General features: G+C 35.5%; 1 protein-coding gene across 1 annotated transcript in view; it reads left to right on the plus strand.

Moving 5' to 3' along the window:
* Positions 1-16354, plus strand: part of LOC138326082 (ATP-binding cassette sub-family D member 3-like) — a 42473-nt gene extending 26119 nt beyond the window's left edge. The window contains exons 17-27 of the mRNA XM_069272222.1: positions 1960-2051; positions 2431-2500; positions 3490-3553; positions 4518-4595; positions 4786-4851; positions 5164-5277; positions 7581-7631; positions 9671-9715; positions 10297-10401; positions 10704-10760; positions 15479-16354. Coding sequence (XP_069128323.1) covers positions 1960-2051; positions 2431-2500; positions 3490-3553; positions 4518-4595; positions 4786-4851; positions 5164-5277; positions 7581-7631; positions 9671-9715; positions 10297-10401; positions 10704-10760; positions 15479-15556 — 820 coding nt within the window. The 3' untranslated portion in view covers positions 15557-16354. The remainder of the gene's footprint in view (positions 1-1959; positions 2052-2430; positions 2501-3489; positions 3554-4517; positions 4596-4785; positions 4852-5163; positions 5278-7580; positions 7632-9670; positions 9716-10296; positions 10402-10703; positions 10761-15478) is intronic.
* Positions 16355-16591: the final 237 nt, after the last annotated feature.

Here is a 16591-nt window from a genome sequence, read left to right on the forward strand (position 1 = left end):
AATAATAACTTTGTCTACACAGACAATAATAACTTTGTCTATATAGTCAATAATAACTTTGTCCACACAGACAATCATAACTTTGTCTACACAGACAATAATAACTTTGTCTACACAGACAATAAAAACTTTGTCTATACAGACATAACTTTGTCTATACAGACAATAATAACTTTGTCTACACAGACAATAATAACTTTGTCTATACAGACAATAATAACTTTGTCTACACAGACAATAATAACTTTGTCTACACAGACAATAATAACTTTGTCTATACACTCAATAATAACTTTGTCCACACAGACAATCATAACTTTGTCTATATAGACAATAATAACTTTGTCTATACAGACAATAATAACTTTATCTATACAGACAATAATAACTTTGTCCACACAGACAATAATAACTTTGTCTATACAGTCAATAATAACTTTGTCTATACAGACAATAATAACTTTGTCTATACAGACAATAAAAACTTTGTCTATACAGACAATAAAAACTTTGTCTATACAGTTAATAATAACTTTGTCTATACAGACAATAATAACTTTGTCTATATAGACAATAAAAACTTTGTCTATACAAACAATAATAACTTTGTCTATACAGACAATAAAAACTTTGTCTATACAGACAATAATAACTTTGTCCACACAGACTGTCCACACAGACAATAATAACTTTGTCTATACAGTCAATAATAATTTTGTCCACACAGACAATAATAACTTTGTCTACACAGACAATAATAACTTTGTCTATACAGACAATAATAACTTTGTCCACACAGACAATAATAACTTTGTCTATACAGTCAATAATAACTTTGTCCACACAGACAATAATAACTTTGTTTATATAGACAATAATAACTTTGTTTATACAGACAATAATAACTTTGTCTATACAGACAATAAAAACTTTGTCTATACAGACAATAAAAACTTTGTCTATACAGACAATAATAACTTTGTCTATACAGACAATAATAACTATACAGACAATAATAACTTTGTCTATACAGACAATAATAACTTTGTCTATATAGACAATAATAACTTTGTCTATACAGACAATAAAAACTTTGTCTATACAGACAATAATAACTTTGTCTATACAGACAATAAAAACTTTGTCTATACAGACAATAAAAACTTTGTCTATACAGACAATAATAACTTTGTGTATACAGACAATAATAACTTTGTCTATACAGACAATAATAACTTTGTCTATACAGACAATAATAACTTTGTCTATACAGACAATAATAACTTTGTCTATATAGACAATAATAACTTTGTCTATACAGACAATAATAACTTTGTCTATACAGACAATAATAACTTTGTCTATACAGACAATAAAAACTTTGTCTATACAGACAATAATAACTTTGTCTATACAGACAATAATAACTTTGTCTACACAGACAATAATAACTTTGTCTATACAGACAATAATAACTTTGTCTATACAGACAATAATAACTTTGTCTACACAGACAATAATAACTTTGTCTACACAGACAATAATAACTTTGTCTACACAGACAATAATAACTTTGTCTATACAGACAATAATAACTTTGTCTACACAGACAATAATAACTTTGTCTACACAGACAATAATAACTTTGTCTACACAGACAATAATAACTTTGTCTATACAGACAATAATAACTTTGTCTATACAGACAATAATAACTTTGTCCACACAGACAATAATAACTTTGTCTATACAGACAATAATAACTTTGTCTATACAGACAATAAAAACTTTGTCTATACAGACAATAATAACTTTGTCTATACAGACAATAATAACTTTGTCTATACAGACAATAATAACTTTGTCTACACAGACAATAATAACTTTGTCTACACAGACAATAATAACTTTGTCTATACAGACTATAATAACTTTGTCTATTGTTGATTTCTATCACAGATTTACATCAAGGATAACAGAGCTCATGAGAGTACTGGACGACCTCAATAAAGGTCGCTACGAAAGGACCATGGTCTCCGAACAAAGTAATTGTAAGTTCATATTGTAAATAGTAAGAAAAGACCATGGTCTCCGAACAAAGTAATTGTAAGTTCATATTGTAGATAGTATGAAAGGACAATGGTCTCCGAACAAAGTAATTGTAAGTTCATATTGTAGATAAAAAGTTGGCTTGAAAAAAAAATTACAAAAATATTCTTTCCTAGAAATTCTGTGTACATGGCGAGTACCTACGTTACACTTTAATGTTTATGTTTATATTAAAATGCAATGATTTTTGAGAGTTTGAAATATGGAGCAAATTTTCATCTTAAGTTAAAATGTTCAAAAATGCTTGGAAAAAGGTAATTTGATAAAGCTTATATTTGTTGGTAATACATAGGTGATCAATGAATTTTGTTTTGTTTTTAGCAAAAGATGAGAAAACTCCAACATACAAAGCAGGATCTGGGAAAATTGTAAACCAGGATCATGTGATCAAGTAGGTGTTGATCTGTCATATATAGATAAGAATCTTTCCTTTCTTACATATGCATGGTGACAGATATGGATATTTTAATTTGAGATAATTCGATATTAAGACTAGAGCAAATGTGATGACACTTGTACATCAGAGTGACAACTGACACACCACACTGTGAACCTAACCAATCAAAACCAATGTGGTATACATCTTTATCACATACCTATGCTATGTTACAATAGTGAAGTAGATACAACTAATTTTGCTGAATATTTTCTGTTGGTTTGTATCACACATGTGTGATACAAGATCTTGTATCACCCTACTAGCCGGAACTACTTCCACAGGGAATACATTTTTCACACAACACACACATTTTAGGGAAATCCCCTCTGCAGTCGAAGCATGAAATAAAAAAAATCAAGAACACAACACCTGTATTTAAAATGCATTCATAAAATTACATGCTAATATTTTAGAATAAGATTGTATATGTGTTTATGAAGATAGCTTAATAGAGCATTTCCTGTGAATTCTGGATCAATCAATGTAAACATTGTGTTCGATCGTCCACGGGTTCGCTGACTAAGTTTAGCCTGCGGTACAGTTCAGATGAAACCTAATCAATATGATTTAAGAAACAAACTGTAGATTACTCTGCTCACCTGATAGGAAATAAATTTATCCAATTTCTTTAAAATGTTGCTATCAATGCGTCCAACTGAACACTAGTCTTGACTAAGAACATTTAATCATGGAAACTACAACACACCTAGGGGTAGCATAAACCGGCCGCGATGACAAGGTCATCTAGAGACTAAAACGTTTCATAGTCCTTTTTATATACTTGCACATCTTCCTTTGTTGCGCACAACCAATTCGTGCAATCCGACTTGTCAGATCAACACATATGGGTGGTATTGCTTATGTATAGGTTATCTAAATATCTGTATAAAAGCTCATATGTATGTGGCATCCTCATTCTAATATGCATGTTTTTATATCAGGTTTGAAAAAGTACCCCTCGTCACCCCCAACGGAGATGTATTAATCAAGGAACTTACATTTGAGGTAAGTTCTGAAAATCTGCCACAAGTGGCCATCAAATCATTGTTTGGTTGTTAAAAGTCACTTCATTGTTCAGTCCCCACCGTGAACCACTTTGTGTCATGTTTTTGCATCCATCCGACTGATCTTGTCCAAGCTCTATCTCCTATGCCATTAAACTTTGTAACTTCTAGGTTAGACAGTTTGTCAAACAAATACCAAAACCAGGTCAGTACGACCTTTACTTTGACCTCAGTCAAAGAAAAAGCTTTTCCAGCTTGTCAAAAATATGACAACCAATGCTTATATTTACATTTAAAGTGGTCATTATCATTTTAAAAAGAAAATCAATAAAAAAATAAAACATAAAAATAAAACTTATACGTCTGTAAAGAGAAAAATATCAGTCGATGGAACAGCCTAAGATTTAGCAGGAAATATTGGGTGGTACTGGCTTCCAGTCTGTTGTCCTGAACAACGGACTAAACAATAGCAGTAGATGAAATAGTCCTATTGATAAACCAAGTATACCTAGATAAATACAATTCTTCAATCCATTTCAAATATTTTAATTAGAATATATATTTTATATTGATCAATTTAAAGAATATTTAAGCATTTTTCAGTGAATTCCCATACTGAATAAAACCCAGTGTTTTCATGAACTCTGGAACTCTGATTGAGGTATAAGAGTGCCAGAGCCTAACTACAAATGTTAATATTGGAAAATATCATACATTGGGCTTAGTAGCAACATATAGGTACTATGCAGTGGCAATGTAAATATTAGCCTGTAAGACTTTGGAACTTCATACTTGGTATGTAGGTTCACCTAGATGAGACAGTGTGTTGTGTCCCAAATGTAGTTTATATACTTTGATTTTTGACTTCAATTAAAAAACCAGCTTCTGAGATTCTATGAAACACACCATGTGGGACTTAAAAGTCGTCTGAAACTTTATTTAAAATTTCATTTGTTAATTTACAGGTGAAAGGAGGAATGAATGTATTAGTGTGTGGTCCAAATGGTTGTGGAAAAAGTTCTCTGTTCCGAGTACTAGGGGAGGTAAGTGTTGTAAAAGTTCTCTGTTTTGAGTACTCAGGGAGATAAGTGTTATAAAAGTTCTCTGTTCCGAGTACTAGGGGAGTTAAGTGTTGTAAAATTGTAAAATAAGATAACTTTCAATGCTATTATGAAATAACTAGTTTAAGCGATGATTCAGCTTTCAGATGTTGTTTACTAATTTCTATTCCAGTTATGGCCATTATTTGGAGGTACACTCACAAAACCAGAAAAAGGAAACCTATTCTATGTTCCACAGGTAAGTATTCCATAAATAGAGATTTTATAATCATTTATCAACCGAAAAGGATTGAATGAATGTTGATACTGTTTTCAGGTAGAAAGGTGTCAGTTTATGTCATCAAATCAAAAGTCTTACTACTCAAGCAGTTGTCCTTGTATAAATTTCCCACCAGTGTAATTTGTGCAGGTACTTTTTGGAACTGAAATGCAAGAGCTACTTGTACTTGTGTACCATAGAAACCAGAGTAGATGTTTGCTTTGAACATATATGAAATTCCAAGTTTATGTCTTCAGTAAGATCAGCCTTGATTATCCTCTTTTGTTACAGCGTCCGTACATGACAGTGGGGACCCTTAGGGACCAGGTGATATACCCACACAGTCGGGAAGAACAGCTAAAGAAAGGAGTTAGGGATTCACAACTTGAGGACATTCTAGAAAAAGTAAAGTTACCTACCAGGCTTTATTACTGACTATAAATTGTATATAAATTAATGTTATACAGTAAAACATGGTTATAACGAACCTCTGGGAGCGGACATCACTGTGTTATAAATATAGGTCATTGTACAGATATTACATCTTATAGCAACCTTGATGGGGAATGAAAATTACTATGTTATAACCATTGTACAGATATTACATCTTATAGCAACCTTGATGGGGAATGAAAATTACTCTGTTATAACCATTGTACAGATATTACATCTTATAGCAACCTTGATGGGGAATGAAAATTACTCTGTTATAACCATTGTACAGATATTACAGACATCTTATAGCAACCTTGATGGGGAATGAAAATTACTCTGTTATAACCATTGTACAGATATTACATCTTATAGCAACCTTGATGGGGAATGAAAATTACTATGTTATAACCATTGTACAGATATTACATCTTATAGCAACCTTGATGGGGAATGAAAATTACTATGTTATAACCATTGTACAGATATTACATCTTATAGCAACCTTGATGGGGAATGAAAATTACTATGTTATAACCATTGTACAGATATTACATCTTATAGCAACCTTGATGGGGAATGAAAATTACTCTGTTATAACCATTGTACAGATATTACATCTTATAGCAACCTTGATGGGGAATGAAAATTACTATGTTATAACCATTGTACAGATATTACATCTTATAGCAACCTTGATGGGGAATGAAAATTACTATGTTATAACCATTGTACAGATATTACATCTTATAGCAACCTTGATGGGGAATGAAAATTACTATGTTATAACCATTGTACAGATATTACATCTTATAGCAACCTTGATGGGGAATGAAAATTACTATGTTATAACCATTGTACAGATATTACATCTTATAGCAACCTTGATGGGGAATGAAAATTACTCTGTTATAACCATTGTACAGATATTACATCTTATAGCAACCTTGATGGGGAATGAAAATTACTATGTTTTATAACCATACATGAAATTTAAACTTGATGGGAATGAAAATTACTATTAACCATGTACAGATATATCTTATAGCAACCTTGATGGGGAATGAAAATTACTATGTTATAACCATTGTACAGATATTACAGACATCTTATAGCAACCTTGATGGGGAATGAAAATTACTATGTTATAACCATTGTACAGATATTACATCTTATAGCAACCTTGATGGGGAATGAAAATTACTCTGTTATAACCATTGTACAGATATTACATCTTATAGCAACCTTGATGGGGAATGAAAATTACTCTGTTATAACCATTGTACAGATATTACATCTTATAGCAACCTTGATGGGGAATGAAAAATTACTATGTTATAACCATTGTACAGATATTACATCTTATAGCAACCTTGATGGGGAATGAAAATTACTATGTTATAACCATTGTACAGATATTACATCTTATAGCAACCTTGATGGGGAATGAAAATTACTATGTTATAACCATTGTACAGATATTACATCTTATAGCAACCTTGATGGGGAATGAAAATTACTATGTTATAACCATTGTACAGATATTACATCTTATAGCAACCTTGATGGGGAATGAAAATTACTATGTTATAACCATTGTACAGATATTACATCTTATAGCAACCTTGATGGGGAATGAAAATTACTATGTTATAACCATTGTACAGATATTACATCTTATAGCAACCTTGATGGGGAATGAAAATTACTCTGTTATAACCATTGTACAGATATTACATCTTATAGCAACCTTGATGGGGAATGAAAATTACTATGTTATAACCATTGTACAGATATTACATCTTATAGCAACCTTGATGGGGAATGAAAATTACTATGTTATAACCATTGTACAGATATTACATCTTATAGCAACCTTGATGGGGAATGAAAATTACTATGTTATAACCATTGTACAGATATTACATCTTATAGCAACCTTGATGGGGAATGAAAATTACTCTGTTATAACCATTGTACAGATATTACATCTTATAGCAACCTTGATGGGGAATGAAAATTACTATGTTATAACCATTGTACAGATATTACATCTTATAGCAACCTTGATGGGGAATGAAAATTACTCTGTTATAACCATTTAAGTGTTTCAACTTCAATTACAATGGAGCTTTTAAACTATAAAGCACAAAATCATTGGATATGGAAACAGGAAATAAAGTTACTACAAAAATAAAATGGTTTATCACAGTACTACCTTTATATGTATGAAATAATTGATGAACAGTAAAGTTATGTATTTCTCTGTAATCTAGGTACAGCTGTCTTATATCCTGGAGAGAGAGGGAGGATGGGATTCAGTGCAGGTAAATAGCAGTTTCTAGGATGTTCTTTACTAATGGAGAAAAATTGTGATTATATTAAATTATGAAATCTTTCGAAGCAACTTCAATTAACATAATATTTTTCTTTTCTCTTTTTTTCTTGGACATTTATTCTAGTATATTTTTAGCTCACCTGGTCCAAAGGACCGAGGTGAGCTAATGGGATACCGCAGCGTCCGGCGTCCGGCGTCCGTCGTCCGTCATCCGTCGTCCGGCGTCTGTCAACAATCGACTTCTTCTCCATAACCGCTGGTCGGATTTCAACAAAATTTGACTGGTAGCATCCTTATGGGCTACTAACTGAAAATTGTACAAATGATGGGGCTGACCCCCCGGGGGCCTGAGGGGCGGGGCCAAAAGGGGTCAATTTGGCTATTTCCATATAAACGACTTCTTCTCTGAAACCAAGTATGGGATAGCACCCATAATGCAATGGTAGCATCCTTATAGGGTGGGGATTCAAAATTGTACAAATGATGGGGCTGACCCCCCGGGGGCCTGAGGGGCGGGGTCAAATGGGGTCAATATGGCTATTTCCATATAAACGACTTCTTCTCTGAAACTAAGCATGAGATAGCACTCATAATGCAATTGTAGTATCGTTATTGGGTGGGGATTCAAAATTGTACAAATGATGGGGCTGACCCCCGGGGGGCCTGAGGGGTGGGGTCAAAAGGGGTCAATTTGGCTATTTCCATATAAACGACTTCTTCTCTGAAACCAAGCATGGGATAGCACCCATAATGCAATGGTAGCATCCTTATAGGGTGGGGATTCAAAATTGTACAAATAATGGGGCTGACCCCCCGGGGGCCTGAGGGGCGGGGTCAAAAGGGGCCAATTTGGCTATTTCCATATAAACGACTTCTTCTCTGAAACTAAGCATGGTATAGCACCCATAATGCAATGGTAGCATCCTTATAGGGTGGGGATTCAAAATTGTGCAAATGATAGGGCTGACCCCCGGGGGCCTGAGGGGCGGGGTCAAAAGGGGTTAATTTGGCTATTTTCATATAAATGACTTCTTCTCTGCAACTAAGCATGAGATAGCACCCATTATGCAATGGTAGCATCCTTATAGGGTGGGGATTCTAAATTGTGCAAATGATGGAGCTGACCCCCCGGGGGCCCTGAGGGGCGGGTTCAAAAGGGGTCAATTTGGCTATTTCCATATAAACGACTTCTTCTCTGAAACTAAGCATGGTATAGCACCCATAATGCAATGGTAGCATCCTTATAGTGTGGGGATTCAAAATTGTGCAAATGATAGGGCTGACCCCCCGGGGGCCTGAGGGGCGGGGTCAAAAGGGGTCATTTTGGCTATTTCCATATAAATGACTTCTTCTCTGCAACTAAGCATGGTATAGCACCCATAATGCAATGGTAGCATCCTTGTAGGCTGGGGATTCCAAATTGAGCAAATGATAGGGCTGACCCCCGGGGGCCTGAGGGGCGGGGTCAAAAGTGGTCAATTTCCATATAAATGACTTTTTCTCTGCAACTTAACATGGGATTGCGCTCATAATGCAATGGTTACATCCTTATAGGGTTTGGATTCAAAATTTTGCAAATGATGGGGCTGACCCCCCGGGGCCTGAAGGGTGGGGTCAAAAGGGGTCAATTTGGCTATTTCCATATAAACGACTTCTTCTCTGCAACTAAGAATGGAAGAGCACTTATAATGCAATGGTAGCATCCTAATAGGGTTGGGATTTGAAATTGTACAAATGATAGGGCTGACCCCCGGGGCCTTAAACGGCAATAGATGCGAGGTCAAAAAGGTCAATTAGGCTACTATTTTCATATAAATTACTTTGTCTCTGAACCTATGTATTGGATAGCATATTTGTATGGTATCAATAGCATCATTGTATGGTTGGGATTCAAAATTAAACTTTGGGAGTCAATTTTGCTTATTTTTCTAATTGTCAGAGTCTTGTGATAATTACTATAAAAAAAACAGGTGAGCGATACAGGCCCTCTGGGCCTCTTGTTGATTTGAGGAAATCTATTAATTTCAGGACTGGATGGATGTGCTGAGTGGAGGAGAAAAACAGAGAATCGCTGTAAGTGTTTCAATTTACCTCTTTAGGGAGGTGGAGGCGGGGTGGGGAGTTAGAAAAAAATCAGGATTCTGATCAATTGATGAGTTTTGGTCCAATAACTTTATCATGCCAAACTGTTATAGCCAAGGATAGGATAATGATCTCCACCTTTATGAGACAATGTGTAACACAACCAGGTCACATTGACCTATACTTTGACTGTTAACCAGCTGAATTGAAGAAAAAAGCTTATCTAGACTGTATTCCTGTATTTTAAGCCACTGATTCATCATACTTGGTATACATACATAAGTTCACCTGGGTAAGGCAGATGAAGTGTTGCATACCAAAAGCAACGCTTTGTGATCTATATTGACCTACATTAAAGAACAGATTGGTCTGTATTGAATCTTTAGTATTATAAAGCACTGGAACTTCATACTTAATATATTCTCTTTTGTGAGGACTCAAAGCCAGGTAAACATCAAAATTGATGTATAGATCCATCAAGGTGAGGTTGATACAACCTCTTGTCAAATATAGTGGGAGAATTTAATATGCCCAATGTCATGTTTTGAAACGCATCATAATTTCCGTTTCAGATGGCTAGATTGTTTTATCATCGCCCTCAGTTTGCTATTCTGGACGAGTGTACAAGTGCTGTCAGTGTGGATGTGGAGGGTTACATGTACCAGTACTGTAGAGAGGTATTTACAAGGATTAGATTTCATTTTACAAACTTTCTTGATGTAACTATCAAATGTATTCGTGGTAACTATATCACTTTGACAACTCAAGAGGCATATTCACTCATTTAAAGATATCTGACTGTACAAAAGTTGAGATGAGAAGTGAACTGGTTTAATGGTCTCATGATTCACATTGATAACTTAACACTGTACCTTTTCATTATTGGAGGAGATATATTAGCCGTTTGGTTCCTCGTTACAATGATGACTATAGAAATATCTGCTTTCAAATTAGATAAGGTGATAAATTTCTGTTTCAGGTTCAGATTTCGTTGTTTACAGTATCACACAGAAAATCACTATGGAAACACCACGAGGTAAGACTCATTTTCAGTCATTTTCCTGGTGTCATGTTCTTGTAACACCACGAAGTAAGGCTCATTACTTGTAACACCACGAGGTAAGACTCGTTATCAGTCATTTTCCTGGTGTCATGTTCTTGTAACACCACGAGGTAAGACTCGTTATCAGTCATTTTCCTGGTGTCAAGTTCTTGTAACACCACGAAGTAAGGCTCATTACTTGTAACACCACGAGGTAAGACTCGTTATCAGTCATTTTCCTGGTGTCATGTTCTTGTAACACCAAGAGGTAAGACACATTATCAGTCATTTTCCTGGTGTCATGTTCTTGTAACACCACGAAGTAAGGCTCATTACTTGTAACACCACGAGGTAAGACACATTATCAGTCATTTTCCTGGTGTCATGTTCTTGTAACACCACGAGGTAAGACTCATTACTTGTAACACCACGAGGTAAGACTCGTTATCAGGCATTTTCCTGGTGTCATGTTCTTGTAACACCACAAGGTAAGACTTATTACTTGTAACACCACGAGGTAAGACTCATTACTTGTAACACCACGAGGTAAGACACGTTATCAGTCATTTTCCTGGTGTCATGTTCTTGTAACACCACGAGGTAAGACTCATTACTTGTAACACCACGAGGTAAGACTCATTATCAGTCATTTTCCTGGTGTCATGTTCTTGTAACACCACGAGGTAAGACACATTACTTGTAACACCACGAGGTAAGACTCATTATCAGTCATTTTCCTGGTGTCATGTTCTTGTAACACCACGAGGTAAGGCTCATTACTTGTAACACCACGAGGTAAGACTCGTTATCAGTCATTTTCCTGGTGTCATGTTCTTGTAACACCACGAGGTAAGACTCATTACTTGTAACACCACGAGGTAAGACTCGTTATCAGTCATTTTCCTGGTGTCATGTTCTTGTAACACCACGAGGTAAGACTCATTACTTGTAACACCACGAGGTAAGACTCGTTATCAGTCATTTTCCTGGTGTCATGTTCTTGTAACACCACGAGGTAAGGCTCATTACTTGTAACACCACGAGGTAAGACTCGTTATCAGTCATTTTCCTGGTGTCATGTTCTTGTAACACCACGAGGTAAGACTCATTACTTGTAACACCACGAGGTAAGACTCGTTATCAGTCATTTTCCTGGTGTCATGTTCTTGTAACACCACGAGGTAAGACTCATTACTTGTAACACCACGAGGTAAGACTCGTTATCAGTCATTTTCCTGGTGTCATGTTCTTGTAACACCACGAGGTAAGACTCATTACTTGTAACACCACGAGGTAAGACTCATTACTTGTAACACCACGAGGTAAGACTCATTACTTGTATTAACACCACGAGGTAAGACTCATTACTTGTAACACCACGAGGTAAGACTTATTACTTGTAACACCACGAGGTAAGACTCATTATCAGTCATTTTCCTGGTGTCATGTTCTTGTAACACCACGAGGTAAGACTCATTACTTGTAACACCACGAGGTAAGACTCGTTATCAGTCATTTTCCTGGTGTCATGTTCTTGTAACACCACGAGGTAAGGCTCATTACTTGTAACACCACGAGGTAAGACTCGTTATCAGTCATTTTCCTGGTGTCATGTTCTTGTAACACCACGAGGTAAGGCTCATTACTTGTAACACCACGAGGTAAGACTCGTTATCAGGCATTTTCCTGGTGTCATGTTCTTGTAACACCACGAGGTAAGACTCATTACTTGTAACACCACGAGGTAAGACTCGTTATCAGGCATTTTCCTGGTGTCATGTTCTTGTAACACCACGAGGTAAGACTCATTACTTGTAACACCACGAGGTAAGACTCATTATCAGTCATTTTCCTGGTGTCATGTTCTTGTAACACCACGAGGTAAGACTCATTACTTGTAACACCACGAGGTAAGACACATTATCAGTCACACCACTGGTGTCAGGTTCTTGTAACACCACGAGGTAAGGACTCATTACTTGTAACACACCACGAGGTAAGACTCATTACTTGTAACACCACGAGGTAAGGCTCATTACTTGTAACACCACGAGGTAAGACTCATTACTTGTAACACCACGAGGTAAGACTCATTATCAGTCATTTTCCTGGTGTCATGTTCTTGTAACACCACGAGGTAAGACTCATTACTTGTAACACCACGAAGTAAGGCTCATTACTTGTAACACCACGAGGTAAGACTCATTACTTGTAACACCACGAGGTAAGACTCATTATCAGTCATTTTCCTGGTGTCATGTTCTTGTAACACCACGAGGTAAGACTCATTACTTGTAACACCACGAGGTAAGACACATTATCAGTCATTTTCCTGGTGTCATGTTCTTGTAACACCACGAGGTAAGACTCATTACTTGTAACACCACGAGGTAAGACACATTATCAGTCATTTTCCTGGTGTCATGTTCTTGTAACACCACGAGGTAAGACTCATTACTTGTAACACCACGAGGTAAGACTCGTTATCAGTCATTTTCCTGGTGTCATGTTCTTGTAACACCACGAAGTAAGACTTATGACTTGTAACACCACGAGGTAAGATACATTATCAGTCATTTTCCTGGTGTCATGTTCTTGTAACACCACGAAGTAAGACTCATTACTTGTAACACCACGAAGTAAGACTTATTACTTGTAACACCACGAGGTAAGACTCATTACTTGTAACACCACGAGGTAAGACTTATGACTTGTAACCCACGAGTAAGACTCATTACTTGTAACACCACGAAGTAAGACTTATTACTTGTAACACCAGAGGTAAGACTCATTACTTGTAACACCACGAGGTAAGACTTATGACTTGTAACACCACGAGGTAAGACTCGTTATCAGTCATTTTCCTGGTGTCATGTTCTTGTAACACCACGAGGTAAGACTCGTTATCAGGCATTTTCCTGGTATCATGTTCTTGTAACACCACGAGGTAAGACTCGTTATCAGTCATTTTCCTGGTGTTATGTTCTTGTAACACCACGAGGTAAGACTCGTTATCAGGCATTTTCCTGGTGTCATGTTCTTGTAACACCACGAGGTAAGACACATTATCAGTCATTTTCCTGGTGTCATGTTCTTGTAACACCACGAGGTAAGACTCATTATCAGTCATTTTCCTGGTGTCATGTTCTTATATTTACATATGCCCCTATATAGTCAACGGGAGGGGAATTGCGTTCAAATTAGCGTAAACGCAATGACGTATGAATACAAACGCAGTGCAGGTTCGGACTACTTCTAGTTCACGCTTCGATAAGATTTTGCATCATAAGTTGACGAATTTTAAAATAACAATGAAGAGTTTTTATTAGATCCAATTAAATATGTATTTGACATCAAAACAAAACATGTGTTCAAGCATTGTAACGGTAATAAACTACAAAATGAATCGCTGGTCGGGGCTACAACCGGGGGGCTTTCCTCAGGAATGTTCGGGGAATCCCATAGTTACGTCAGATGTAGTATGTGTGTACGGTCACTCATCTCACCTAAATATACAGAACATCTGATTGTCGGTGAACAATTCTGGGAGCGTCTAAGCGAACAATAGGTTAACGGATCATATACAGGTTTCCAGAAATAAAACCATTACAGGTAGCCTATCCGAAACAGTATCATCAGCTTAAATGGCCCCGTCTTCGCATTCAAAATAGGCCTACACACACGCAAACACTTGTCTATCCTCCGTACAATAAAATAAAAATCATGACTATGAAGAATTTAGTGTATATCGCGTTCTTAGACCGATACATACATGACAAACATTCAGCAGCTCAACGGTCATACCATCAATAGGCTTTATCACAGTCACTTTCCTCGGTTGAAAATCAAATATGGCGGCTCGCTCCACTTCGGACCGCATCACTACCCTGACAACGATACATACCGGTAGTCGTTCCGCCTTGGTTATCTGAATTTTTATTCGAAATGGACATTATTAATATATATTATCAAATTGTAAAAAAATGTAAGTTGAAAATAATTGAAAAGTGTCATTGTTGTATTTCAAACCAAACTGCAGCTATAACATTCAACAATCGGAACTATATCTTCGGTCATCCTGACTACCGTAGTTACCCAACTGTTTTAAATTTTACGTAAAAGTAGATTTATTTATGTAAATATATAGATTGAACAGTGTTTTGATTGCGTTAAAGGTGGTATGAACGCAATGGGATACAGACATATTCTACATGTAGCGCTAACGCGCTACATTGAATATGTCTGTATCCCATTGCGTTCATACCACCTTTAACGCAATCAAAACACTGTTCAATCTCTATGTAACACCACGAGGTAAGACTCATTACTTGTAACACCACGAGGTAAGACTCATTATCAGTCATTTTCCTAATGTCATGTTCACTTGTAATTCTACTTACATTCTTGTAACTTAAAGACTGCATATCAATTGGAAATGCAGTTTGATTGTATAGCCATGTTTTGTGGATAATAAACAAATGTAATTTTTACCTTAAAAAAGAAAAATGAAATTAAAGGAATGAAAATTTGGCAGTCTTATTGCTAGGTTATCTATAGTTGAACTATTTCTCCATACTTTTATGATCAATTTAATAATTAACTCTACTTGCATTTACAGTACTTCTAGTATTGTGATTCTGTTTTACTTTGTCTTATTGTTCATCTGACCATATGGAAATAATTTCTAAATGTAAGTCTGTCCTTGGTTGCAGTACTATCTGAAGATGGATGGCCGCGGAGCTTACGAATACAAACCAATCACATCCGATACGACAGAGTTTGGATCTTGATGACGGTTGCCTTAGTAATGTGATATTATTTGTGATATCTATGTTGGAATTATGTTTTTATTTCATGATGTGGAAGTTCACCTGGATTGACCAATGACTGTGCCATTACTTTTCTGATGTAAATAAGTATAAAGAATGCAGTCTGTAACTACATTAATAATTTGATGGTAATGGCATGTTGACTCATTCACCCCTTAACACACATTTGAACTTTTCTATTTATAACACTAGAATTTTCCATTATCAAACTGCAGGGGTGAATTAATCAAACTATCAATTATGCGAAAATATACAAAAATATATGAATGTATTTATGAATTTCTCTGTGTGCTGACAAGCCTAAAACTACAAACAAGATCGTTCTATATCAATGATTCATACTCCACATTTTTTTCTCATGAAGAAAGCAGGGATATAACTAGCTTTTTCGGTGTACAATTTAGAAACTGATTTGTAGATCAAAGTGTTTCCATGGTCACGACGATAATGTGTGTGAGAGTATGTTAGAAATGTGTTTTTTTGTTTTTGTTTTTTTTTGTCTTTTAAAACAAAGAGATATGTATAAAGGCATACTTACAATACAAGTCTGAAAACAAGTTGAGCTTGCTTTAACTATAATTTCCCATAATTTATAGTCACCGTGGTTGTTACATAGAAATGATGTATTTACTGTGATGTACTGTTGTTTGTTTGAGATGTAAACCGCGGTATCTATGGTTTTACTTCAAGTTTAAATGTTTTGTAATTTTTAATTCATTTAATTTAGATGTTTTCAAAAAAAAAAAAAAAACATAACAATATATATCCACTAATACTGTAACACTTGGTGGTCAGATCTACTTAATTGTCCTCAGTAAGTGTGATTTTAGTTTTTAATTTAATATTTAATTTAGATGTGACCAAAATCAAATTTTGATAATATCATAAATATCTCATAATAATCTTTTATGGACATAGTACTTAACAGAGTGAGGATGTTCATAAACTTTATGTTAAAATGTAATTAGTTTCGACTTTATGAAATTTAGGTGTGAC

The sequence above is a fragment of the Argopecten irradians genome, chromosome 6, assembly GCF_041381155.1.
Source record: "Argopecten irradians isolate NY chromosome 6, Ai_NY, whole genome shotgun sequence".
Lineage (NCBI taxonomy): Eukaryota > Metazoa > Mollusca > Bivalvia > Pectinida > Pectinidae > Argopecten > Argopecten irradians.